This window comes from Stegostoma tigrinum, chromosome 1, assembly GCF_030684315.1.
Source record: "Stegostoma tigrinum isolate sSteTig4 chromosome 1, sSteTig4.hap1, whole genome shotgun sequence".
NCBI lineage: Eukaryota > Metazoa > Chordata > Chondrichthyes > Orectolobiformes > Stegostomatidae > Stegostoma > Stegostoma tigrinum.
The window spans coordinates 112,232,954-112,251,876 of NC_081354.1; the positions used below are offsets into that span (position 1 = coordinate 112,232,954).

At 43.6% G+C, this 18,923-nt stretch overlaps 1 protein-coding gene across 2 annotated transcripts in view; it reads left to right on the plus strand.

Annotated features, from left to right (window-relative positions):
- Positions 1–18,923, plus strand: part of tusc3 (tumor suppressor candidate 3) — a 405,732-nt gene that overhangs the window by 117,718 nt on the left and 269,091 nt on the right. For both annotated transcript variants that reach the window (XM_048544990.2, XM_059651455.1), the window contains exon 3: positions 14,726–14,843. In XM_048544990.2, the coding sequence (XP_048400947.1) occupies positions 14,726–14,843 (118 nt within the window). The remainder of the gene's footprint in view (positions 1–14,725; positions 14,844–18,923) is intronic.

Genomic DNA, 18,923 nt, shown 5'->3' on the forward strand with positions numbered 1-18,923 from the left:
ATTCAGTCTTCTCTAAGTTTCAACTAGATTCCCCACCTCATCCTTCTAAATTCCATCAAATATAGAACCAGAGCCCTCAAGTGTAGCTCATATGTTAAGTCTTTCATTCCTGGGATCAGTCTCATGAACCTCCTCTGGACCTGCTCCATGGCCAGCACATCCTGAGGTATGGGGCCCAAAGTTTTTCACAATACTCTAAATATCTGATCAGAACCTGAAAAAGCCTCAGAAGTACATTCCTGCTTTTATATTCTAACCTTCTCAAAAAAAATGCCAACATTATATTTGCCGTCCTAACTACTGCTTCAACCTGCTAGTTTAGGGAAACCAGAGAAACCTGAACTGGACCTCTCAAGCTCCATTGCACTTCAGATTTGTGAACTACCTCCTCATTTAAAAAGCAGTCTCTGTCTCTTGCATGACCTCACACTTCTCCACATTGTATTCCATCTGCCACTATTTTGCTGACTCCACTAACCTGTTTAAATCCTTCTGCAACCTCTTCATCTCCACATTACTACCTGTGCCTCCACCTACCTTTGTACCGTCTGAAAATGTAGCCAAAATGCCCTGAGTTCCTTCATTCACATCGTTAATGTACAAAACGAAAAGTTCTGACCCATGCGGAATACCACTAGTCACCAGCTGCCATCCTGAGACGGACCTTTTTATCCCCAATCTCTTTCTGCTAGACAGCCAGTTCTCTATCCATGTGAGTACCTTGCCTCTAAAACTATGGACCGTAATTCAGCAGCCTTCTGTGTGGCACCTTGTCAAAGGCCTTTTGGAAGTCCAAGTAGATAGTATTCACTGGCTTACCTTGGTCTAACCTGCTCAATACCAGTTAAAGAATTCTAAAATGCTGCTTTGCCTGCTGTGTTCTTCCAGCTCCACACTTTGTTATCTTGGATTCTCCAGCATTTGCAGTTCCCATTATCTCTGAAAGAATTCTAACTTATTTGTCAGGCATGACCTCCCCTTGACAAAACCATGCCGACTTTGCCTTATTTTACCACACGCTTCCAAGTATTCAGAAATCTCATCCTTCACAATGGACTCCGAATTGTTGCCAATGATTGAGGTCAGGGTAATCAGCCTGTGATTTCCTGCCTTTTGCTTTACTGCCTTTTTAATCATGGGAGGGGAGAATACATTAGTAATTTTCCAGTCCTCTGGGATCCTCCCTGACTCCAGTGATTTCTGGAAGATCACCACGAATGCCTTCACTATCTCTTCAGCTATCCCCTTCAGAACTCTGGGGTTTTTGAAATACTCGTTCATCACTCTGAATGTTCTTCTCCCTGTTGTTTGCCATGTAAGTTCCTTGCAGAATATGTAATGTTATTTCAAACTGTGCTCTTCAGGAAGTTGAACAATTGCAATCAGCTGTACACATCTATGTCAATTTCTGTAGTTTCATTAATCCACACAGTAAGCTTTCCTGACCCTTGAATTTCTGAATCATTGTTGCTTCAATGTCCTGTAACATGTCTTTAATGCATCTGCTGAAAGTGGAATCCCAGCCATATATTTTGCTTTCTTTGTGCCTGTCTGAGAGCAGACAATTTTCAGGAGCAGTAGAATCACAAGATCAGGTGAATTCCAAATGCCAGGTAATCATAATAGTGCTGTCTATTTTGTACCTTGGTCTCGTTTGCTGACTCATTGTTGTTGTTTCTGTTTTGCAAATCCACCAGCTCTGTTGTTGGTACTCTTCAAAAATTTGTGTATGATCGTGAGTTAATTTCTGCTTCTGAATCTGATCATTGGGATAGTAAAAGGTAAATTTTCCATAGCCTTACCCGGCCATAAGGCTGTGCTGTCATTAGAGAGAGACAACTGGTTGTAGTTTAACCTGAGGGTCACCACACCTCAGGCAAGAGCAAGATGGTCAAGATGGACAGCCCTTCATGCTAGCCTCAGTGGAAAGTGAACCCATGCTGTTGACATCACTCTGCATTGCAAATAAACTCTCTAGCCAACTGAGCTAATGACTCAAGCAAAAATCATTTCTTTTAGTAAGGCATAGAAAGTCATTTTAAATAAATCCTGACTGGACTAGAATATGTAGAGCCATATGTAGTATCACCATCACATCCTGGAGGTTACTACTGAATAGAAACTGAGCTATAAGAAATGTGATGGAGTCCTCCACAATTGCCTGAATGAATTTACACCAACAGTACTCAAGGATCTGGACACCTTCCAGGACAAAGCATCCAACTTGATTGGCACTACTGTAGTGCTAATGCAGAAACGTTCATACCCTGTACTACCAACACTCAGCTGCATTGTGCAGTCTCTGCAAGCTGCATAAATTCATCAAGGCTCCTTAGATAGCACCTTCCAAACCAATGACCACTGCCTTCTAAAAGGGTAAGGATAGCAGTTATATGGGAATACCACCATGTCCAAGCTGCTTTCCAAACCACTCACCATGCACATCTGTAGATACATCATTATTGCTGGATCAGAATCCTGTAGCGCTCTCCCTAATAGCATTGTGGGTATATCAAATAGACTGTGGCAGTTCAAGACAGCAGCTCGCCAGCACCTGTTCAAGGATAACTTGAGATGAGTAATGAATGGTGGGCCACTTAGTGACGCTGACAACCCATGACAGAATAAAAAAGATTGAAATATAAGCAGGATGCAGAAATAAATAGTAGGGTATTGGAGGAATTATCTAGATATGCTGTTAAGTCTCGGAATTCAAGTAGCTCAGATTAGTGCCTGCAATCTTGATATCAGCCACACGATAAAAGAATTTGGAAATGATTGGACTATGAAAATAGTTGGAAGAACATGGACTTTTGAAAGAAGACTGCACATATAATTTATCTAGGCTAAGATTGTTATGGGATTTTTCCTGGAGTGTTCTTTAGGAGTTAATTAGATGGAACTGGTACATCTGACATTTTCAAATGTGTGCTGATGGCAAATGCAGTTTAAAACTACCATAGTGCTATTGGTTGACATCATTGTGTTAATAATTCTACTAATTGTACAAGAAGAGAAAAATCTTACCACATAACAAAGGGCTTTTGAACCAAATATGATTTATGTAGGTTACAAAGTTGGTTCAGTATTCTAGAGTTTTGTACGATTAAAGAGGAGGGAGAAACTCTGCAACAGATTTAGGTACAAAACTGAATTCTGTCACAAGGCTAATACAGCATGTTTAGGAACAGATTTGTAGGGTCAGAGATGAGGAGAAATCTCTGAAATTATTATGAATTTTTGGAATTCTTTAACCCAGAGAATAGTAGATGTTATATCGTTGGAAATGTTTAAGGCATATATTTGACCTCTCAGGAGGTCAGGGGATATAAATATAATACAGGAAAGTGGAGTGATGCTGGAGAAGAATCATTATCTTTTTGAATTGCTAATGGCCTTTAGCTGGCATATAGACTTGAATCTAGTAGATATTGGCTTGAATCAAGTGGCATTCAATTTCCCTCACCTCCACAAAAATAAATCTTACATCTTGATTCCTGAATCATGGTAATCACTAATTACTGCACTAATGCCATCTTTGATTAAGATTGCTACCTCTCCACCTTTACCTAGCTTCTAATTTTTGAACGTCAAAGGCTCCTCAATATTTAGGACCCAATCCTTATCATCATAAGGCCATGTCTCCATCATGTTATCAGATTGTATTTACTTACTTCAATGTGTGCTGTCAATTTCTTTACTCAGATACGTGTTCAGATACATGGTCTTTTTGTTGAATGCTTTTGTTATTATTATCATTGTAACATTTGTATCGACTGTTGGTGCATGCATAGAATTTTTCCTCTAATTTGATTCCTGTCTTTTTCAAACCTTTGTTGCCTAAAATAGGTTTGTTCTCCTTGACTTGATCTCTCATCCTCCCTATCTGCCACCACTGATTTAGTTTAAAAGCCTCTCTACTTTGCTAGTTATGTATCTTGTTAGAATGCTGCTTCCAACTTGTTCAGATGTTGACCATCCCAACTATACAGATTCCAGTTTCCCCAATAGTGGTGCAGTGTACAGATGAGGAAGGACACCACTTTGATTGGGACAACACATCCATCCTAGGACAAGCCAAACAGAGTTACGCACGAGAATTCCTAGAAGCATGGCATTCCAACCAGAACTCCATCAACAAACACATTGATTTGGAGCCAATCTACCATCCCCTGAGAAAAAGAACAGGAAATGACATCACCAACCCAAGGAAACCTAACCAGATAAATAGAAAGCGGGACATAACACCAGCGCTTCATCGGAGGCTCACTGATGATGTTACCTAGAATGGTGACGAAACGTCTGAAAACTAACCTTCCAGCTCAGCGAGCAAACTCACATCCAGATCTTCTTTTCCGCTTGGGGACACTGCAGCATCTGTAACTCAAAATTGAGTTCACTAGCTTTCGAACCTGACTCTATCCTTCCATGTTTCAAACCGAGTCCTATTATGACATGGGTTACTATTAGCTCAGTCACCCATTCTCACGTACTCCTCTGGCCATTATTACGTTATATGGGCTGCATTCAGTACACATTTTGCGCACAAAACAGAACTTTTCACTGTATCTCAGTACATGTGACAATAATAATCAAATCAAAATTTCTTGGGTCCGTATGTTTCCTTGTCACTATAGATAATGACATCAGGACTTAACCTGAGGCTTGAAAATGGGAAGGGGGACAGGGCTATTGAGTGTGCGGGGTCGTAGAGATGGACATGAGTTCAGTGTCAGCTTTCCTGATCAGGCAAAACTTGCAATGTGACACAGTCTGTGCTGGGAGTTTATTTTTCTGGTTTTCCAGTGAGGAAGGAAAGGCAGACGTCCTCCTTTGGGTCTAACAAATTTGTTGATCAGGTCCAGATTTGACATAATGAGAGATGATGGCCAAGTGGTGCTAACACTATACTGTTAATGCAGAGTCCCAAATAAAGTTCTGGAGACCCAGTTTTGAAACCCACCATGGCAGATGAATTCAATAAAATATCTGGAATTAAAAGTCTGATAATGACCATGAAACGTTTGTGGATTGTTGAGGGGGGCGGGGGGAAACCCATCTGATTCACTGATGTCATTCAGGCAAGGAAATCTGCCACCCTTATCTGGTTTGGCCTATGTGTAACTCCAGACCTACAGTAATTTGGTTGAATCTTAATCTGATCTCTACTCAATTGGGATAGGCAGTAAATGCTAGCCCAGGTAGTTTTCCCTACATCATGTGATCAAATTTAAAAGAAAAAGTCCACAGCATTATTTGAAGGAGCCTCTGCAATTGGATATCAGCAGAACGTGCATTTGATGTCAGTCAGTAGGAACACAACATTTCTCATTTCCACTTTCCTACCCTTTCCCTGTAATGCTTGATTCCTGACTGATCAAAGTTCTTGCCCTTGAAAGTCCCATGGTGGGGGATGAATCCTCTAAATGCTTACCTTGTCAAGCCCCTTTGGAATCCTACATATTCCAAAGATATCACTTTCAAGTTTACAAATGTTGGTGCCCGCATGTTGGGTAGTGTTTGGGCTGAGCCCATCCGCTCCAAGCCAGCCATATTGTTATTCTCTGTCTCTTTTTTTCATCTTTTTCTTTCTTTTCCTTCATGTTCCTGACTTTGCAGGGGGTCCAGAGCAGTGTCGCTGGACTTGCAGAATGGCAGCAGGGCATTGGCTGCAGCAGTGATAGAGTGGGAAACCCTGACTTCTTGTGCACAATGCGTGGACTCCTGGGATGGCTGCGAGGCATTGGCTGCATCAGTGGTGACTTGGGGATTTGAGGCTGCCATTGGCTCGGATTGCAGACTGTTTTGGCATTGGGGGCGGGTCACTGACTTTAGAGGTGTCGGTGCCAGGAGTGGGGTCTCCTGGTTAAAGTAGCCTCAGAGCAGGGACCTTGCAGAAGTCCAGCAGCCATGTTTGGGATCCTGGCCGATGAAGAATAACTTTATTTAAGTACTTTCTTTTTATTCTTTTCTACCTGAAAATAGTGCTAGATTGTGGCAACAGAGCAGTTTTCATTCTATCTCCCTAGATGTATGTGACAATAAATCATTCATTCACTTCCTCTGCTTTATCACATTCCTTGACCATTTGAGGCCTCCTGCATGCCTGTTCACCTCTCTGTAAATATCAGGTCCTATGTTTCAGCAAATACTTTATTGATTGATTTTAGAATGACCTGAGGTTGTAAAAAGCATAACATCAGTGTCCTGCAAACTTTTTATTAAATCGCATTTATGTGTTCATCAAATGTTCCAATCAAGATGTCGATATAATCAATGTAGAACACACGCTAAGTAATAAAAACATAATGCATGGGGCAAACACATCACTGTTATCCTTTAATTACAGCATAAATCACTTAAATAATAGTGCAACTTTACCTTAAATAAAACTTACTGGTAGAGAGCCTTCTCATGAGCACCCTCAACTGACAAGTTGGATGTCACGGAGATCTGAATGATTCTGTAAATGCCCGATATTTCAAGTATATAATTTTTGCTGTTTTTTTGAGAACGTGTGCTAAAACAAAGTTTGCTGAAACTACTAATTTCTTTTGTTATGTTCTTTTAAAAACATTTAGAAAAGGTTTAAGACATCATGTGAACAAGAACAGAAGGAGAAGCATGCCAGACACACTGAGTAGATTAAGCAGATGGATGGTTAAAGCTGAATCACTAATATCCTTTTGTCCGCAGATGCTGCCTGACCTCCTAAATAGTCCTAGTATTTTGGTGTTATGCTTTCAGTACTGTGTTTTTGATATGTGTAGGAATGTTGAACTATTCACAACCAATTAAGCAAATTTGAAAATGTTGTAGCCTCACAATTTTTAAAATTGGCCCCCATTAGCCAAAAAAAGTGCTGGATTTCTACTCAATAGGTAGCGGATGGTGTACCCAGGTAAATCCCCTGATTATTATGAAACACCTTGGCTAGTTCTCACTGCACAAATAGATTGGCATTGATTCAATGACCTGCAAATGAATCACTTGGCACACCAAAAATACCATAGACACTGTTCAGCAACTAAGTTACAAGCTTCATCAGGCAATATGAGATGAAGCACTCAGGCTCAATGAACCTGTGAAAAATCAAACATGTTCTGTACATTAACATTAGAACGAGTTAATGTTCTGCATTAAGTTTTGGCAAAGATCAACTCTAAATGAGAGTAGGTACTGTAGAATTTGGCTGGTTCATTGGGTAACTTTAAAGCACATGGTTTTCCTGATGTGTTAGCTTGATTGAAGATTGTTTGCATGTCATTCTTGAAACTTCTGCTTCAAGCAAATTGAGGTACAGACATACTCGGCATACTACAAGGTAGCAGTACATCCAAAAGCTGTTCATCGAAGCATTTAGTGTATGTTTGTTCAAATTCCATCCAACTCCATCCAAAAACACCACCACCCATCTCAAATACCCCACCCCTTCAAGCCAGCCTTTCAGAATTACAGAAATGTTACTGCCCAGAAGAAGGCTGAAATAACTCCATGGAGACTGGTATCTTGTCACCAAGTCACCCTTTATTTACACATGGTAAGTCCTTGACACTGATCCAGCTTCTTCAGAGCTAGCTGTCAGAGTGAACAGGATGTCTGCTAATGTGGTATATTGTATCCATTGCACCCGGTGTGTCTTCCTCTACATTGGGGAAACCAAGCGGAGGCTTGGGGACTGCTTTGCAGAACACCTCCACTCGGTTCGCAACAAACAATTGCACCTCCCACTTGCGAACCATTTCAACTCCCCCTTCCATTCCTCAGACGACATGTCCATCATGGGCCTCCTGCACTGCCACAATGATGCCACCTGAAGGTTGCAGGAACAGCAACTCATATTCCGCTTGGGAACGCTGCAGCCCAATGGTATCAACGTGGACTTCACAAGCTTCAAAATCTCCCTTTCCCCTACTGCATCCCAAAACCAGCCCAGTTCTTCCCCTCCCCCCACTGCACTACAAAACCAGCCCAGCTCGTCCCCTCCCCCCACTGCATCCCAAAACCAGCCCAGCCTGTCTCTGCTTCCCTAACCTGTTCTTCCTCTCACCTATCCCTTCCTCCCACCTCAAGCTGCACCTCCATTTCCTACCTACCACCTCACCACACCTCCTTGACCTGTCCATCTTCCCTAGACTGACCTATCCCCTCCCTACCTTCCCAACTATACTTTCGTCTCTACCTATCTTGTTTTCTCTCCATCTTCGGTCTGCCTCCCCCTCTCTCCCTATTTATTCTCGTTCCCTTTCCCCATCCCCCTCTCTGATGAAGGGTCTAGGCCCGAAACGTCCGCTTTTGTGCTCCTGAGATGCTGCTTGGCCTGCTGTGTTCATCCAGCTCCACACTTTGTTATCTAGGATGTCTGACGCTCCTGTTTATATCTGTTAGTCAGAGCTCTCTGATTGGGCTGTTAGTCTGGTCCAATCGGGGAACTCCTATTCTGTGAGATAATAAAATGTGAGGCTGGATGAACACAGCAGGCCAAGCAGCATCTCAGGAGCACAAAAGCTGACGTTTCGGGCCTAGACTCTTCATCAGAGAGGGGGATGTGGTGAGGGTTCTGGAATAGAGGGGGGGAGGCGGACCGAAGATGGAGAGAAAAGAAGATAGTTGGGGAGGTAGGGAGGGGATAGGTCAGTCCAGGGAAGACGGACAGATCAAGGAGGTGGGATGAGGTTAGTAGGTAGGAGATGGGGGTGCGGCTTGGGGTGGGAGGAAGGGATGGGTGAGAGGAAGAACAGGTTAGGGAGGCAGAGACAGGTTGGACTGGTTTTGGGATGCAGTGAGTGGAGGGGAAGAGCTGGGCTGGTTGTGTGGTGCAGTGGGGGGAGGGGACGAACTGGGCTGGTTTAGGGATGCAGTGGGGGAAGGGGAGATGTTGAAGCTGGTGAAGTCCATATTGATACCATTAGGCTGCAGGGTTCCCAAGCGGAATATGAGTTGCTGTTCCTGCAACCTTTGGGTGGCATCATTGTGGCACTGCAGGAGGCCCATGATGGACATGTCATCTAAAGAATGGGAGAGGGAGTGGAAAAGGTTCGCGACTGGGAGGTGCAGTTGTTTGTTGCGAACCGAGCGGAGGTGTTCTGCAAAGCGGTCCCCAAGCCTCCGCTTGGCTTCCCCAATATAGAGGAAGCCACACCGGGTACAGTGGATGCAGTATACCACATTGGCAGATGTGCAGGTGAACCTCTGCTTAATGTGGAAAGTCATCTTGGGGCCTGGGATAGGGGTGAGGGAGGAGGTGTGGGGGCAAGTGTAGCATTTCCTGCGGTTGCAGGGGAAGGTGCCGGGTGTGGTGGGGTTGGAGGGCAGTGTGGAGCAAACAAGGAGTCACGGAGAGAGTGGTCTCTCCGGAAAGCAGACAGGGGTGGGGATGGAAAAATGTCTTGAGTGGTGGGGTCGGATTGTGGATGGCGGAAGTGTCGGAGAATGATGTGTTGTATCCGGAGGTTGGGGTGGTGTGTGAGAACGAGGGGAATCCTCTTTGGGCGGTTGTGGCGGGGGCGGGGTGTGAGGGATGTGTTGCGGGAAATACGGGAGACGCGGTCAAGGGCGTTCTGGATCACTGTGGGGGGAAGGTTGAGGTCCTTGAAGAACTTGGACTCCACCTATCTTCTTTTCTCTCCATCTTCGGTCTGCCTCCCCCTCTCTCCCTATTTATTCCGGAACCCTCACCCCATCCCCCTCTCTGATGAAGGGTCTAGGCCCAAAACGTCAGCTTTTGTGCTCCTGAGATGCTGCTTGGCCTGCTGTGTTCATCCAGCCTCACATTTTATTATCTTGGATTCTCCAGCATCTGCAGTTCCCATTATCTCCTATTCTGTGAGGTCCACCTGGCTGATCTCATTGCTGTCACTACAGAGGGCATTCTGTCTGTTGTGTCTGAACTGACTCTTCAAATGAGTATAATTACCTACTGCCAATTTCCTACTATTTCCTCACATCCTTGCACATTATTTCTTTCTAAATGATCATCTAGTACCCTTGTGAATACTTCAGTTGAACCTTCCTTTACCAGAACTCCCGGCAATGCATTCCATACCCTAACTACTCATTATGTTAATTTTTTTTGTCTCACCTCTCACTTGCTTCATTTGCAAATCCTTTTAAATCTGCGCCCCTCTGGTTCTTGTTCCGTTTATGAAGTGAAACAATTTCTCCTATCTACTCTATCAGCATTTGTCCCTGTTTTGAAAACCCCTGTCAGATTTTCTCTTAGCCGCCTTCTCTGTAAGTGAGAACAGCCCCAACTGCTCTAATCTAGCTTCATAAATATTTTTCATCCCTGAGCCACTGTTGTAAATCACTGTGCATCCTCTCTGATGCATTCATGTCTTTCCTGTGACGTAATGCCCAGAATTGTGCATAATATTCCTGCTGAGCTCTAACAAGTGTCTAAGCATGTTAGATTTACCTTTTGGTCTTATTCATGTCTCTATTAATAAAGCCTAAGACCAAAAACATTGCGTCAAATTGACTGCATCTACCACCTGTCAGTCCCCTTCACCAAGTTGCCTGTGTCCCTTTAGAGTTCAGCAGTATTTTCCTGAGTTTACAATTTTTCTAAGTTTCTTACCATGAGCAAACTTTGAAAGTGTCCCCAGCACAGCAAGATCTAGAACGTTTACATAGGGAAAAAGCAAGGATCCCATTGTCAACCCTTGGAGAGTTCCACAACAAAGCAATCTCAAGCCTAAAAAAAGTTCAGTGATCACTTTTCTTTCCATTCGCCAATTTTTTCCAATTGCTCACCCAATTTTGTATTCATTTTGGTACTGACCCTTTTATTCAATGATATATAACTTCCTACACAATCCTATTGTGTGTCACTGTTTCAAACGACTGAGATGCTGCTTGGCCTGCTGTGTTCATCCAGCTTCACACTTTATTGTCTTTTAGAAGTCTGTGCACATTACTGCATTGAGCCTTCTGTTATTAAATTCCAGAAATTTAGTTAAACTTGATTTCCCCTTTAGGAATCCATGATGATTCTTCTTAACCGACCTACCTTTTTCCAATCTACTAATTCTATCCTGATTCATTCTTTCTAGAAGCTTCATCACCATCAAGGTCAAACTGACTGCATTGTAATTGCTGGACTTATCTTTACAATTTATTTCTTCAACAAGGAAATGTTTGCAATGGAAATGAGTACAAAAGCAGTTAATTGTCATGCATTGTAAGATAATAAAATGTGAGGCTGGATGAACACAGCAGGCCAAGCAGCATCTCAGGAGCACAAAAGCTGACGTTTTGGGCCTAGACCCTTCATCAGAGAGGGGGATGGGGAGAGGGAACTGGAATAAATAGGGAGAGAGGGGGAAGCGGACCGAAGATGGAGAGTAAAGAAGATAGGTGGAGAGAGTGTAGGTGGGGAGGTCAGGAGGGGATAGGTCAGTCCAGGGAAGACGGACAGGTCAAGGAGGTGGGATGAGGTTAGTAGGTAGATGGGAGTGCGACTTGGGGTGGGAGGAAGGGATGGGTGAGAGGAAGAACCGGTTAGGGAGGCAGAGACAGGTTGGACTGGTTTTGGGATGCAGTGGGTGGGGGGGAAAGAGCTGGGCTGGTTGTGTGGTGCAGTGGGGGGAGGGGACGAACTGGGCTGGTTTAGGGATGTAGTAGGGGAAGGGGAGATTGTCATGCATTGTCAGGAGAGGTAGTGATGTGTCTTCAGTGAGTGAAGACAGAGGACAGGAAGGGTTAGTAGTTTGGGAGGAAAGTGAGAGCCCTTGCATGGATATGATGCATACAGTATTGATAATTGTATTCTATCTGCCTTGGTGACATTTTTGTAAAGTGGCAGACTTAGAGAGAGAATGCTGACCCTTAGTGTGTGACTAGCAGAATGGAGGGTCTCTACATTAAGACTTGTGGATTATGGAGGATGACTGACCTAGATGCCTGGTCCTTTTTACTTGGGAAACAGCACTGACCCACTTTGCAATTTGTGTACAGGCCAGGTCTGTCTCTTGGCGTGGTCTGTTTTTGCAGTCAGCAAGGAACAGAACTCCCCTTGTCTCCACCACTCGGTCCACGAAGCTACTCCAGATCACTGCCCTGGAAATGAGGAACTAGTGTGTCTTTTATCTGACGCGTACACAGGGTTGGATCAGATTAGCTTGAGAGGTTATTACTGGTTTGCAGCATCTGAGGCAGTGCGAATTTTAACTTTAAACATAGTGCTGGATTGTGAAAGCTGGATATTCTTGCCATTGTGAGCATTCTGATTCTTTGAGAGCCATGCCCAAAGATCAGTTGCATTATTAGGGAGGTGAAAATTGGAAGATTGTGTGAGAAAATTACCCCAGGCCGTTACAGACCAGATGCCATGAAACTCACTCTTATTCCCACTTGAAATAAAATCTTAAATTTCAATCTACAGATTTTATTGTGGTGAACAGTGAAGGCCATGTAGACACGACAAATGACAAAGGCATTCTCAGAATTGTACACAATGTCTTGACTGTGGAAAGTGTTCCTCACTAATATCTGGGGACTTCTGACTAAATTTGGAGAAGTGTCCCACAGCCCTACCCTTCCTGTAATTTCTTCAGCTGCCACTTAGACATCCAAGGTAAATGCACAGTAGATCCTGCAGAAACTGGAACTGAATACATTTGCAGGGCTTTGAAATGCCAACTGGTATGCATGGACTTTTGGAGCAGCTGCGCAATTTAGAGGGAATATTGTCATGAGCTGGTCAAGCAACAGAGTGACAAAGCCATGTTCACATAACCGTCCAGCAACATCACTAACTATGTCCCATTCCAATGATAGGACAACCCCACCAAAGGTTGTACAGCTGTAGACAGTATGTAGTGGTCATGTGGTCCTCAACATTGACTTTGGACTCCAGGAAGTCTCATGACATCGGATCAAATATGAGCAATTAACTCTCCTACGGTTTATCATCTTCTGCCCTCCCTGACTGATGAATCAGCATTCCTCCATAACGAGCGCCATGTTCGAAGAAGTGTGAAGGGCAGCAAGGATATGCTGTGGGTTTGGAACTCCAGACTCTGACAACAGCAGTATTTGAGTTGTGTCATTACTGACCGTGCTGAGCAAGTCTAGATGGACATAGTTGCCAGTCAGCATTGTTTTTGCAGTCTCCATCTACAGCAGAACAAATATGATGGAAAAAAGCTACTTGATCTTGTGTTCACAAATCTACCACTCATAAAAGCATCTGCCCTTGATAGTGCTAGTAGAAGTAACCGTCTTATGGAAAGAAAATTCTCTCTTTACACTACAGACTTCCCCCATCACGCTGTGTGCCTCTGTCACACAAAATCAGGTAGCTTCATAACAAAACTGGCAATTCAAGGCTGAGTATCACAAGCAGCAGTATAATTTTATTCCATCACAATCTTTAATCTCATGGCCCACCAAATTCCTCACTGTACCATTGCATTCACACCAGGAGATCAGTCCTGTTCGTTGAGGAGAGTAAAAGAATATGTCAGGAGCAGCGAATTGTACCTCAAAATGAGGTGACAACCTAGTAAAGTTATAATAAGCATGCATGTTAAACAATGGAAGCAACAGATTGCAGACAAAACCAAGAAAATGGATCAGACCAAAGCACTGCAGTTAAGAATGCTGGTGAACAATTAAATGATTAAAGAAGAGAACAATTTATGAGTATTCCCATGCTCAATGATAACAGACCTCAGCATGGCCTAGTGGTATCTTTGCTGGAATGTTAATTCAGAGACCGGGGATCCAGCTTCAAATCCCGTCATGGCAGATGGTGGAATTTAAATTCAATAGAAAAATAATCTCTAGTATTAAGAATCTAATGGTGAACATGAAACCGTTGTCAATTGTCGGAAAAAAACCCATATGGTTCATTGATGTCCTTCAGAAAATAAAATCTGCCTTCTTTACCTGGTTTGGCCACCATGTGACTCCAGATGTGCAGCAATGTGGTTGACTCTCAACTGCCCTCTGGGCAGTTAGGATGGGGAACAAATACTTCTCTAGCCAACGACGTCCTCATCCCTGACTGCACAACATAAGAGGGATGTATTTGCAACCACCTTCAGCTAGAAGTCCCCATCATCACTAGCACAAATCTTTGGGCATTAGGATTCAGTCCATTTGACATTAGAAAATGCCAGAGTACATTGGATCTAACAAAGACAATGGTCCTGACAACTTTGCAAGTGTACTGCTAAAATGCTCCAAATTAACTATACCCACGCCAAACTATTCCACAGATACAATACCGGCACTTAGCTAAAATAGGCTGCAGAATTTTCAAATCTGTAACTTCTACTAACTTGCGAGATGAGGGCAGCAATTCAACATAACATGACATCCAAGTTTCCCTTGAAGTTGCACATCATCCTTACTTGACCATTACCGGTCCTTCACTGCTGCTACGTTGACATCCTGGAACTCTGTTCCTTATAGCACTGTAGATGTAGCTACACCATTTAGAATGCAGTTGTTGAAGAAGGTGGGTCATTACCACCATCTTGTGAGTAATTAGGAATGGGCAACAAATGTTATATGTTTGCAAAGTTCATATCCCATGAATGAATAAAGCGTACAATAGTAGCGTGATTACTTTAAATAAGAAATAATTTTGCTCTCCTATTTAGGCAAAGTTAATATGAGTTATCATTTCAAGGTTATGAAATGTAAGTAATAGTACATTAAATTCATTGCCCAGTCTTGTAAGTTGACTTCAGTTCATCTCTCTTATTTTCCACAGACAGGCGAATGAGGAGTACCAAGTACTGGCAAACTCATGGCGATATTCATCTGCATTTTCTAATAAGTTGTTCTTCACTGTGGTGGACTATGATGAAGGAGCAGATGTATTTCAGCAGGTATGGATTTTGTTGTGCTTTGTCACTATCAACCAGTGATTCATGGTGGCTTTTGTTCAAAAGACTATTTTAAATCCACAAGAAGTAAGAGTGTGGATATATTCAAAAACAGTTTACTTTGATTAGGGAAAAGATAATATATACAATTGAAAACCAAGTGGGGAAATTCAGCCCCTTGCTAACTGTTTGAAGCCTGATAGGCCGTCATTAATTAAATATTAGAAACTGGGCTTGCCGAAATTCAGGCCGGTATGTAAATACACGAGATGCCTGTCGCCTCAAATGGTGAAAGGTTGTTTCAATATAGAAACCTAGGTTCCCCAAAAATTGTTGGAAACCCTGTAAAACAATTCATGTGCAAATGGAAAAAGTTTACACTGAGCAAGCTCTTTCTGGCTCTATTTTCCAGGTTCTGAGCAACATAAATGTCAGGTTTTCTCCTAAATCAGCAGTCTTCGACAATTTATGTCCTGTATCTCATGGTCAGTAGAGAATCAGGACAGTCATCTCTTAGTTTGAAGAAAGCTGTTCATAAAGTTTTTGCAGTCCTTCCCTTTCAGCTTAAAGTTTCAGATAGCAAAGTATATAATTATTACTGACCAAATATAAACTAAACCAGATGTAAACAATTTTGTTTTTTAAGTAACGGGTATAGCTTATGTTATTTTTCAGAATGTGTAAAATTACTTGATGATTCTAGCGAAAGTTGACAATCCACAAATATAAAACTAGGTTTTTAAGTAAAGTGAGGATGTTTTAACCAGTAAGCATAAAGATAGTGTGCCATGAAAATAAATATCAGTTGTAGTTTAAGCAGCTCCCTTGCTTCTGAGTCAGGGATTTGTGTGTTCAAGTCGGGTTTCAGACATGATGACAAACAGTAAGCTGATATTTTTGCGCAGTAATATGGGACAGCTGCAGTATTCATATTAAGATGTTGGTAACCTCATCTGCCCTTTCAATTGAACACAAAAGATCTCAGGACACTATTTTGAAAGTAAGAAGAGGAGATCTTTATGGGTTACAGTTAGGGGGAGGAAAGGGGACAGACAGACAGTGCAGAGATCCCCTGTGGGCATTCCCCTCAGCAATAAGTATACCGTTTTGGATACTGCTGGGGGGGTTGACCTACCAGAGGAAAGCCATAGTAGTCAGTTCTCTGGCACTGAGCCTGACACTGTGGCAAAGAAGGGAAGGGGGCAGAATAGAAAAGTACTCGTGGTAGGGGACTCGATAGTTAGGGGAATCGACAGGAGATTTTGTGGGCAAGATCGGGATTCCCGGAAGGTATGTTGCCTCCCTGGTGCCAGGGTCCGGGACGTCTCCGATCGGGTGTATAAAGTTCTGAAAGGGGAGGGTGAACAGCCAGAAATCGTGTTACATATTGGCACAAATGATATAGCCAGAAATAGGTTTGAGGATATAAAAAGTGATTTCAGGGAGTTAGGATGGAAGCTGCAGAGCAGGACGAACAGAGTAGTGTTCTCTGGTTTACTACCGGTGCCACGAGATAGCGAGGTGAGGAACAGGGAGCGGGCGCAGCTGAACACGTGGCTACGCAGCTGGTGTAGGAGGGAGGGTTTCAGATATGTTGATAATTGGGATGCCTTCTGGGGAAGGTGGGACCTGTACAAGAAGGACGGGTTGCATCTGAACTGGAAGGGGACCAATGTCCTGGGTGGAAGGTTTGCTCGAGTAGTTCGAGAGGGTTTAAACTAGTATGGCAGGGGGGTGGGAACCTGAGCTGTATACCAGAGGTGAGCGTTGATGCAGGTGAGGCAGTAGCAAGAGGTAGACCAGCTAGTGGGAAGGATTTTCCTGGGAAGGAACCAAGGGATCGGTTAAAGTGTGTTTGCTTTAATGCAAGGAGTATCAGGAATAAAAGTGATGAACTTAGAGCATGGATCAGTACCTGGTGCTATGATGTTGTGGCCATAACAGAGACATGGGTTTCTCATGGGCTGGAATGGTTGCTGGATATTCCAGGGTTTAGAACATTTAAAAAGAATAGGGAGGGGGGAAAAAGAGGAGGGGGTGTAGCACTACTAATCAGAGAGGGTATCACAGCTACAGAAGCTTCCATTGTCGAGGAAGATCTGCCTACTGAGTCAGTATGGGTGGAAATTAGGAACAGCAAGGGAGTAGTCACCTCGTTAGGGGTTTACTACAGGCCCCCCAATAGCAGCAGGGAGATTGTAGAAAGCATAGGTCGACAGATTTTGGAAAAGTGTGGACGCAGTAGGGTTGTTGTAATGGGTGACTTTAACTTTCCTAATATTGATTGGAACCTCCTTCGAGCAGAAGATTTGGATGGAGCTGTTTTTGTAAGGTGTGTTCAGGAGGGTTTCCTAACGCAGTACGTTGACAGGCCGACGAGGGGAGAGGCCATTCTAGACTTGGTGCTCGGAAACGAGCCGGGGCAGGTATCAGATCTTGTGGTGGGAGAGCATTTTGGTGATAGTGACCATAACACACTCTCATTCTACATAGCTATGGAGAAGGAGAGGATTAGGCAGAATGGGAGGATATTTAATTGGGGAAGAGGAAACTATGATGCGATTAGACACGAGTTAGGAAGCATGGACTGGGAGCAGTTGTTCCATGGTAAGGGAACTATAGACATGTGGAGATGGTTTAAGGAACAGTTGTTGGGAGTGATGAGTAAATATGTCCCTCTGAGACAGGCAAGACGGGGTAAGATAAAGGAACCTTGGATGACGAGAGCGGTGGAGCTTCTAGTGAAAAGGAAGAAGGTAGCTTACATAAGGTGGAGGAAGCTAGGGTCAAGTTCAGCTAGAGAGGATTACATGCAGGCAAGGAAGGAGCTCAAAAATGGTCTGAGGAGAGCCAGGAGGGGGCACGAGAAAGGCTTGGCAGAAGGAATCCGGGAAAACACAAAGGCATTTTACACTTACGTGAGGAATAAGAGAATGGTCAAAGAAAGAGTAGGGCCGATCAGGGATAGCATAGGGAACTTGTGTGTGGAGCCTGAGGAGGTAGGGGAAGCCCTAAATGAGTTTTTTGCTTCTGTCTTTACGAAAGAAACGACCTGTGTAGTGAATGAAACCTTTGAAGAGCAGGTGTGCATGCTGGAATGGATAGAGATAGAGGAAGCTGATGTACTGAAAATTTTGTCAAACATTAAGATTGACAAGTCGCCAGGCCCGGATCAGATTTGTCCTCGGCTGCTTTGGGAAGCGAGAAATGCAATTGCTTCGCCACTTGCGAAGATCTTTGCATCCTCGCTCTCCACTGGAGTCGTACCTGAGGACTGGAGAGAGGCAAATGTAATTCCTCTCTTCAAGAAAGGAAATAGGGAAATCCCCGGCAATTATAGACCGGTAAGTCTCACGTCTGTTGTCTGCAAGGTGTTAGAAAGGATTCTGAGGGATAAGATTTATGACCATCTGGAAGAGCATGGCTTGATCAAATACAGTCAACACGGCTTTGTGAGGGGTAGGTCATGCCTTACAAACCTTATCGAGTTTTTTGAGGATGTGACTAGGAAGGTTGATGAGGGTCGAGCTGTGGATGTGGTGTATATGGACTTCAGTAAGGCATTTGATAAGGTTCCCCATGGAAGGCTCATTCAGAAGGTCAGGAGGAATGGGATACAGGGGAACTTAGCTGCTTGGATACAGAATTGGCTGGCCAACAGAAGACAGCGAGTGGTAGTAGAAGGAAAAGATTCTGCCTGGAAGTCAGTGGTGAGTGGGGTTCCACAGGGCTCTGTCCTTGGGCCTCTACTGTTTGTAATTTTTATTAATGACTTGGACGAGGGAATTGAAGGATGGGTCAGCAAGTTTGCAGACGACACAAAGGTCGGAGGTGTCGTTGACAGTGTAGAGGGCTGTTGTAGGCTGCAGCGGGACATTGACAGGATGCAGAGATGGGCTGAGAGGTGGCAGATGGAGTTCAACCTGGATAAATGCGAGGTGATGCATTTTGGAAGGTCGAATTTGAAAGCTGAGTACAGGATTAAGGATAGGATTCTTGGCAGCGTGGAGGAACAGAGGGATCTTGGTGTGCAGATACATAGATCCCTTAAAATGGCCACCCAAGTGGACAGGGTTGTTAAGA